The sequence below is a fragment of the Berghia stephanieae genome, unplaced genomic scaffold, assembly GCF_034508935.2.
Source record: "Berghia stephanieae isolate SIO BIC M18660-M18661 unplaced genomic scaffold, UCSD_Bste_1.3 scaffold365, whole genome shotgun sequence".
In the NCBI taxonomy this organism is placed as follows: Eukaryota; Metazoa; Mollusca; class Gastropoda; order Nudibranchia; family Aeolidiidae; genus Berghia; species Berghia stephanieae.
In genome coordinates, this window is record NW_027624900.1 from 1 (window position 1) to 11,109 (window position 11,109).

General features: G+C 38.8%; 1 protein-coding gene across 1 annotated transcript; it reads right to left on the reverse strand.

The window, feature by feature from the left end:
• Positions 1 to 1,755: 1,755 nt before the first annotated feature.
• Positions 1,756 to 10,895, reverse strand: LOC144961698 (uncharacterized; the record flags this gene model as incomplete). The annotated part of the gene is made up of 4 exons (XM_078894795.1): positions 10,832 to 10,895; positions 9,860 to 10,040; positions 2,536 to 2,697; positions 1,756 to 1,920 (listed from the first exon to the last, which is right to left on the reverse strand). Coding segments are annotated over exons 1-4 (572 nt in total), but the record flags the coding sequence as incomplete, so codon positions are not given.
• Between the last annotated feature and the right edge of the window lie 214 nt (positions 10,896 to 11,109).

An 11,109-nucleotide genomic window follows, 5' to 3' on the forward strand; every position in this document is an offset into this window, starting at 1 on the left:
TAGGAGGTCTCGGCAGCCAAGTCACTGAACACAGAGAAAAAGCCGAGAGAGAGCCAAATGATGAGAGTATGGAAATTTACAAGGAGGCTGATAAAACTCTCAGGAAAGAAACAATAAAAGCAAAACAGGAGGCATGGCATGAAAGGACCAGACAGCTTGACTGCGACAGAGACGGAAGAAAGTTATGGAACCTAACCAAAGCTCTAAGTGGACAAGAAAACAGATATGCTGCACCATCAGTAGAAGATGATCAGGGGAGGATTCTCAACAAAAAACAAGCAGCAAACTGTTTTGTGGAGCATTGCTCAAGTGTTGGGAGTATACAGATTAGAAAAGAACGAAAACGAGGAGTCCACAAAGAATTGAGAAAACACAGGGATACACCCAGAGGGTCCACAGATGATGTCATGTTCAGTTCGATTAAAAAAGAAGAAGTAGAAATTGCCTTGAAATCTCTAAAAACGAACAAATCACCAGGTCCAGATGATGTTACTAATGACATGTTGAAACACCTAGGAACCCTCACAAGGAGGAAAATGAAACAACTGTTCAATGCAAGTTGGAAACAGGGTAAACTTCCGCTCAAATGGAAACAGGCAACCATGATACCAATAAAGAAGGATGGCAATCAAAAAAATAAACCCGAAAGCTGCCGACCAATGGGTTTGACAAGCTGCTTGGGTAGACTGATGGAGAGAATTGTTAGTCGCCGTCTCCAATGGTATTTAGAAAGCAATAAGTTGATATCAGATGAACAGGCTGGTTTCAGACAATTTCGCTGCACAGAGGACCAGATAACATACATCTCGCAGCTGATCGAAAATGGTTACCAAGAAAAGAAACACACTGTCACAGTTTGGGTGGATATGGAAAAGGCATTTGACAAAGTCTGGACAAAAGGACTACTTCTCAAACTTAAGAAAGCCAACGTTTCACACAACATGTTTGCATGGATTAAAGATTACCTCACAAATCGAAAAGCAAGAGTCCAATCTCAAAACTCTAAAAGCAAGCTAACGAACATGACAAATGGAGTGCCACAGGGCGGGGTTCTCTCACCAACCCTCTTTGTCGTTTTTATCAATGACATCTGCGAAACCAAATGCAGAGGAGTAAAAGCAGCCATGTATGCAGATGACCTTGCACTGATATGCACTGAAAGAAATATTGGTACTGCAAAGGCCAGGATACATATGACTCTTGATGCTTTGAGCAAATGGACAAAAGACTGGGGTATGAGAGTAAATGCTGATAAAACCATATACACAACATTCAGCTTATCAACCAAAAAGCAATCTATGCGATTAACTTTGGATGGAAAGATTCTGAGAGAAGACCTTATGCCTAAGTATTTAGGAGTGAAATTTGACCCTCGACTCACTTGGAAACATCAAATAGATGAAAGTCAACAGAAAGTCACTCTATTCCGCCTCCGAACAGGACACAATAGACTAAGAGGACATATGTTTACAAAGCTAGGTATTGGAACAACCCCTTATTGCCCATGTGGAACCGACCATGAAACCACTTTACATGTGCTTATGGATTGCCCATTATACAACGTGCAACGTTCGAACCACTGGGTCACCCCTACAACACTCAACACAAAGCTCTATGGCGAGGCTGAGGACCTAAAGCGGACCACAGACTTCATAGCAGATATCGGACTGCAGCCATAGATGTCCATCAGAGGAACGAAGAAGAAGAACCAATTAGCACATAATGTGTTCTTCATTAAAACGACACAATAACTACCTGAACGTGTTCTCGATGACTTTGGCGACTTTTCCCAGCGGATATCCTCTTTGCCACAGAGTGCTTTGGCCGAAATACTGGTAGGCATTGAAAAGATGGGATCCGGCAAACATCAAACCGGAAATGGTCTTGCTGTACTGGAAATTGGCCAATCTGTCAAATGGTCTGAAAAGAAATGGAAGACGGAAATCAATCAACCATTTATAAATGGCGTAGCTGGTTGTACATCAGCGTGTTGTGTCGTTGGGACCGAATTCAAATCTGAAAGGAGTTGTGAGAGCTTCGGATGGGAACAATACAGACAATGGACTTTTCGGGTTGATAAGAGACCTCTTTTATCATCCCGATCACTTTCCTGGGACACCCTATCCACTACCTACGCCACGCTAACGTTTCATTCATACTCCAACCACCATTGAGTACAGACGATACAAGTTATATTGCATTTTATTGTATTTGTTTTCCACCTTAATTTGTTTGTTGTTGTGATGAAGAAGGGTTTGTACCCGAAACGTCCATTGTTTGTATTGTTCCCATCCGAAGCCTCTCCATTTGTCACTCTTTCGTTAGTATTTTCACAATAAACAAACCTGACCCAAATATTAAAACAAAAATCAAACAGAAAATCATCCATTCTTATCAGTGACATATTAATAATATTTTGTCATATACGATGCATTTTAAAGCAAAATGTTTTATCAAGGGCATTTTTAAAATGCAGTTTTATTTTTAGTAGCATTTCTAGTTTGACATTTCAGACTGTTCTACGTATTGACTGACCTGTTGTCATCATCTGTTTCATAGATGACCTTTGCCCCATGACCAATGGCGTACAAGTAACCCAGGTTTTTACGAGTGTAGGATTTGTACGACAGCATCTTCGTCAACCCGAGACCCATGTTTTCCTGGAAATCCACGTCGATGAAATGACAATTTTCCAATCTGGCGAAAAAGATAAAAAATGATTGGGCGATAAGTAGTAAAGAAAGTCGATGCATTCTCGAATAGTGGATTGGGTTTTATTCTTTTGAGAATTTTAAATGAAATACAGGTAATGTAATGGTAATGATGACGGCAATGTTAATGATGGTGATGATGATGATGATGATGATGATGATGATGATGATGATGATGATGATGATGATGATGATGATGATGGCGGTGGTAATTTTGATAAAGGTGGTAAGAACAAAATATATAACTTTACTCATAATCTTCATGATGATATTTCATAAATATCCCATAATAACAAAATAGGAAGGGCAATTTTTTTCATACATACACACACATGCATACATACACATACATCACATACATACACACATACATACATATACACATACATACACACATATATACATACACATACACACGACATACACATACATACACACATACATACACATATATACACATATATACACACATACATACACATACATCACATACATACACACATACATATACACATACATACACACATATATATATATACACATACACACGACATACACATACATACACACATACATACACATGTATACATACATACATACACACATATACATACACACATGCATACACACATACATACACACACATATATACATACACATACATACACAGACACATACAAACACATGCATACACACATATATACACATACACACACATGAATACACATACATACACAGACACATACAAACACATGCATACACACACATACATACATACACATATATACATATATCCAAATACACACATAGAAACACACACATTAATACACACATACATACACACATACACACACATACATACAGACATACATATATACAAACATATTCATACATACATACACATACATACACATACATACATACACATACATACATACACATACACACACACATATACACACACATATACATACACACATAAATACACATACATACAAACACACACATAATTACACACATACATACACACATAGATACACACATAACCCACACACACTCACACACTCACATACACATACACACACACACACACACACACAAAAGTGATACATGTAAGCGCTTATACAGCGAATCATCACAAATTAGGAACAACGCGATTGACAACTGAAGTAACATAACAATACACACACATTAACACACACACACACACATAAACACATACACACACCTAAACATACACACAAACGCACACATACATAAACACACACATACACATAAACACACACATAAAGACACACACATAAAGACACACACATACATCAATGCATTTTTTTAGAATGTCAGTGTTTACGGGGTCTAAATCATAACTTTAGTTGGAGACGACATAATGCAATCACATAAGTCAGCTTCAGTAATCTTTGAAAAATGTGTTAATGAATCACCATGAAACGTGTCAAATGTTGTATGGATCGATTCAGACGAGAGTTCTTTCCTGATGGTATCCGTTTTTTCTATAAAATATTGACCAAAGCGAGTTGGTAGATCTGCACGATCGATTAAAGATGGGAGAGCTGATTGCGTCTGTTGTCCCAGCAGTTCCTTGGTCAAGGCAAAGAATTGTCTCGAACGTCCCACTTCTTTGAGGCTTTCTTCATAGAATTTCTTTTTGGCCTTGAAATTGACGGCTTTTGCATCATTTCTAGCCGCGATGTATCGCTTTTTATCGACAGAATCTCTGGACTTGAGCCATTTTCTTTCTGCCCGCCTCCTGGCTAATCCATTCAATTTCATTTCTGTATTATACCAGGGTGCTTGACGTCTCACTTTTACTGCTCTAGTTGTTAAGGGAGCATGCTTGTCCACCGTACCAACAATTGACTCGTGGAGACCATTCGCATCATGTATATTTTTAACGTTATGGTCAAGATCTTGTTTAAAAATGTTCATGTTTATATTCTTCAAATTACGAGATGTTATCATCTTTTTACTTCGTGCTTCATTTGAAATAAAACGCAAAACACAATTAAATAATGGTCAGAGATTAATTTATCAATATTTGAGACAGGTGAAGAGAGAGAATGTTCAATGTCTGTAATGACATGATCTATTGTGTGGCCATGGTTGTTTGTAGGACCGCTTACAAGTTGAATATAGTTGTTTGTGTCAATAATCTCCCGAAATACTTTCGATTCATTTTTGTTTCCGAAATAATCAATGTTAAAATCACCCATAAAAATATTATGATTTTTGTTAATGGATTGCATAGACATAAATTCTCCGAACTCTGATAAAAAATCAATTGTTGATATTTTGTTTTGTTGGTGGTGGGCGGTAGACACAGTGAAACGACTTTTTAAAATTATTTTCATGAATGGCAAATCCAGCGTATTCAAAACTTCTAAAATTATCATGGTGGAATGATATCTTGTCAAAGAGTGATAAGTTGTAAATAATTGCAATTCCACCTCCTTTCCTACCAATGCGTGGAAATGATTTAATTCAAAAGCCATCGGGTGTAATTGCTTTCAGGACTGGGTCATCATATGAATGATTAAGCCATGTTTCCAAGATGACAAAAATAGTATTTTTTATGATCTTCATGCAATAATATAGATTATGTCTTGAGTTTTATTACGACACGATCTAACATTTAGTAATCCAATTTTTAAACTGGTATGATCACTACGTGCAGGTTGTTGTTGTTGTAATTGTTGTTGTTGTTTTTGTTGCTGTTGTTGTTGCTCAAGACGGTGCTGTTGCTGCGAGTTGTTGTCATGGTGGTCGTTAATTTCATACTGACTGTCACGGACAGTGTTGACATTTGACAAGGAACGTTGAGGATTACTCATTGAAGTGATTAGATTGGATGGGGGACTAGTGTTGATAAATTGAAGCGAGGATCGAGGTCGTAGGGGGACCGGGCGTGGGGTTGGCCGATGACCAATGACGGTGGTTATAGGGCGTTGTTTTCGTCTACCCCCTCTGAGTCTGTTCATAAAATTAGTATTATAAATAGATCGATGTACACGGTAGTTGTTAAAAGTTGTAAAATATAGCACAGTGAATAAAGTTTCCAATATGGCTGTAAACAAATAGCAGTTTAAAACTATGTTCGAGTTTGGAAAATCCAAACTTAAATTTTAAAATTTTAGAAAAATATTCCGTTAGAAATCGTTAAAATGTATATCAATAAAACCACAAGACTATCACCAATCAGATGGTATTAAAATCCAGGCCAAATGTCAGATAAAAATCACTCAAAACACGTAAATGAAAGAGCCAACAAAAACAAGACTCGCCGGTTAGGCGTGTTACAATATTTACATATACATATACACACAGATTCACAAATAGGCCTACATACACATACACACACATATATACATACATACACATATATACACACACACATATATATATATATACACACACCCACACATACAAACACATACACACATATACACACATAAACACATACACACATTTACACACATCCACATCCACACCCACAGACACACAGATACACACATACATACACATACACGCACATACACATATACACACAGAGACACAGACACACACAAACACAACACACACAAACACCCACACTCACACATACACCCATACTCACACATACACCCATACACACACAACGATACACACAACCACACCCACACACACCTACACACTCACCTACACACACTTAAATACACACACTCATACACACTCATTTGTATCGTAAATAATCAATGTAATTGGGGGCAGTGGGTTTGGCAAAGATTTCATAAAGCTTTCCTTGACCTACGTCCAATTTTTGGGTGGTTTGATGTCACAAACACACAATCACACACACACACTCACACACACACACTCACACACACACACAATCACACACACACACTCACACACACACAATCACACACACAATCACACACACACACACTCACACACATATCATAAAGCTTTCCTTGACCTACGTCCAATTTTTGGGTGGTTTGATGTCACAAACACACAATCACACACACACACTCACACACATTTCATAAAGCTTTCCTTGACCTACGTCCAATTTTTGGGTGGTTTGATGTCACAAACACACAATCACACACACACACTCACACACATTTCATAAAGCTTTCCTTGACCTACGTCCAATTTTTGGGTGGTTTGATGACACAAACACACAATCACACACACACACTCACACACATTTCATAAAGCTTTCCTTGACCTACGTCCAATTTTTGGGTGGTTTGATGTCACAAACACACAATCACACACACACACTCACACACATTTCATAAAGCTTTCCTTGACCTACGTCCAATTTTTGGGTGGTTTGATGTCACAAACACACAATCACACACACACACTCACACACATATCATAAAGCTTTCCTTGACCTACGTCCAATTTTTGGGTGGTTTGATGTCACAAACACACAATCACACACACACACTCACACACATATAATAAAGCTTTCCTTGACCTACGTCCAATTTTTGGGTGGTTTGATGTCACAAACACACAATCACACGCACACACAATCACACACACACACACACAGACACACACAATCACACACACACACTCACACACACACAATCACACACACACACACACAATCACACACACACAATCACACACACACACTCACACACATATCATAAAGCTTTCCTTGACCTACGTCCAATTTTTGGGTGGTTTGATGTCACAAACACACAATCACACACACACACTCACACACATTTCATAAAGCTTTCCTTGACCTACGTCCAATTTTTGGGTGGTTTGATGTCACAAACACACAATCACACACACACACTCACACACATATCATAAAGCTTTCCTTGACCTACGTCCAATTTTTGGGTGGTTTGATGTCACAAACACACAATCACACACACACACTCACACACATATCATAAAGCTTTCCTTGACCTACGTCCAATTTTTGGGTGGTTTGATGTCACAAACACACAATCACACGCACACACAATCACACACACACACACACAGACACACACAATCACACACACACACTCACACACACACAATCACACACACACACACAATCACACACACACAATCACACACACACACTCACACACATATCATAAAGCTTTCCTTGACCTACGTCCAATTTTTGGGTGGTTTGATGTCACAAACACACAATCACACACACACACTCACACACATATAATAAAGCTTTCCTTGACCTACGTCCAATTTTTGGGTGGTTTGATGTCACAAACACACAATCACACACACACACTCACACACCACACTCACACACCACACACAACACACACACACTCACACACACACAATACACACACACACAATCACACCACACATCACAACACACACACACAACACACACATATCATAAAGCTTTCCTTGACCTACGTCCAATTTTGGGTGGTTTGATGTCACAAACACACAATCACACACACACACTCACACACACACACTCACACACACACAATCACACACACACACTCACACACACACAATCACACACACACACAATCACACACACACAATCACACACACACACACTCACACACATATCATAAAGCTTTCCTTGACCTACGTCCAATTTTTGGGTGGTTTCATGTCACAAACACACAATCACACACACACACTCACACACACACACTCACAGACACACACATATCATAAAGCTTTCCTTGACCTACGTCCAATTTTTGGGTGGTTTGATGTCACACACACACAATCACACGCACACACAATCACACACACACACACACACAGACACACACATATCATAAAGCTTTCCTTGACTACGTCCAATTTTGGGTGGTTTGATGTCACAAACACACAATCACACACACACTCACACACATATCATAAAGCTTTCCTTGACCTACGTCCAATTTTTGGGTGGTTTGATGTCACAAACACACATCACACACACACACTCACACATATCATAAGCTTTCCTTGACCTACGTCCAATTTTTGGGTGGTTTGATGTCACAAACACACAATCACACACACACACTCACACACATATCATAAAGTTTCCTTGACTACGTCCAATTTTTGGGTGTTTGATGTCACAAACACACATCACACACACACACTCAACACACACACTCACACACACACCAATCACACACACACTCACACACACACAATCACCCCACACACACAATCACAACACACAACACACAACACACACACTCACACACATCATAAAGCTTTCCTTGACCTACGTCCAATTTTTGGGTGGTTTGATGTCACAAACACACAATCACACACACACACTCACACACACACACTCACAGACACACACATATCATAAAGCTTTCCTTGACCTACGTCCAATTTTTGGGTGGTTTGATGTCACACACACACAATCACACGCACACACAATCACACACACACACACACAGACACACACATATCATAAAGCTTTCCTTGACCTACGTCCAATTTTTGGGTGGTTTGATGTCACACACACACACTCACACACACACACTCACACACACACACACTCACACACACACTCACACACACACATATCATAAAGCTTTCCTTGACTTCCAGTTTTTGGGTGGTTTGATGTCACACACACACAATCACACACAGTCACGTACACACACACTCACAATCACTCACACTCATACACACATATCATAAAGCTTTCTTGACCTACGTCCAATTTTTGGGTGGTTTGATGTCACAAACACACTCACACACACACACACAATCACACACACATTCACACAAACACACTCACACACACACACTCACACACACACACACTCAGACACACACATATCATAAAGCTTTCCTTGACCTACGTCCAATTTTTGGCTGGTTTGATGTCACACACACAATCACACACACATTCACACACACATTCACACAATCACACACACATTCACACAATCACACACACACATACACACACACACATATCATAAAGCTTTCCTTGACTTACTTCCAGTTTTTGGGTGGTTTGATGTCACACACACACACACAATCACACACACACACAAGCGCGCGCGCATATGATAAAGCTTTACATGACCTACGTCCATTTTTTGGGTGGTTTGATGCCATCCACACATGAACTATAGTAAACAATCACTAACATAAAAGATGGATTGACCTACGTCCAGTTTTTGGGTGTTTTCGTGTCCCCCACCACGACCACTTGCCAGCCATCAATGCCAGCCAAGTACTTGACGTCATCAGTTGGTTCTTGTATGGTTGTGAGTACAATCCACTTGTCATGTTTTTCGTCACCTCCCAGCTCCAATGGTGGATATCTGGTGTGTGAAAGGGATGACTGGTCTGATATGTATACATGGTGATTTTTTTATAGTAAGAGTATTTTATATTAACAGTAGACACGTTATGAAAGAAAGAATACAGTAATAACAATAATTAAGATAATTGATGATGATGATGATGATGATGATGATGGTGGTGATGATGATGATGATGATGATGATGATGATGATGATGATGATGATGATGATGATGATGACGGTTGCTTGTTTCATCGTACATCGTTCCTTTGAGTTTTCACGGCACCATGCGTGATTCATCACTCCACACGAGTGCCAGACCAGGGGTCAGCGAGGCGGAGCTAACTGCCGGCAGACAAACGTAATACGTTACGTATGATTGTTATTTTTCTTATCTCCCCTGCACTATTACATGCCATCAAATACACCCACTGGTCTAGAATATAATTAATTGTAAACTATATCTACAGCAGCTTTCATTTTCTTATTTCTAAGGACATGTGCTTATTAGAACAGATATATTTTTACCCCTAAAAAGGCCTCTACCGTGTGTAAGTGATTGGCTTGAGTGATTTTTAATTTAATTACAGTAAATTGTTTAATCAAAGAGTACTTGCTTAAAAATCGCGTTATGGTTACATAAGTTCCTAAACTTGATTTTGGTTAAGTTAGAAGCTTGCGATTATTATATTTTTGAAACTGTGATGTCAAGAACAAAGCAATTCTAGAAATTAGTGAGCAATTTTCATGAGTAATTTTTCATTTAGGATTAAAATGATTAAAACATCTAATTAAAAGGGTACAGGTAACTGTTAAAATTTTGGTTAAATTTGCATTGTGGTATTCCCAATTCTTTAACCTTCTTGTGTTGTTGATTCCTCTCAGATAACAAAAACATTGGGTTAATGTATGATTAATAACAAAATGAATCACACGCTTGAAATACACTCGCGCTTTGTTAACGAACTATGCAGACTTTGCGGTAGCCGTTCTTTATCAAGAAAACAAAAAATGTCGAGAAAAAAACCAAAATTGTGTTTGAGTCACCAAGACGCATTATTCTTTATGTTTAATATCAACATTTCTGATGACGTTGCGGATAAACATTCAAA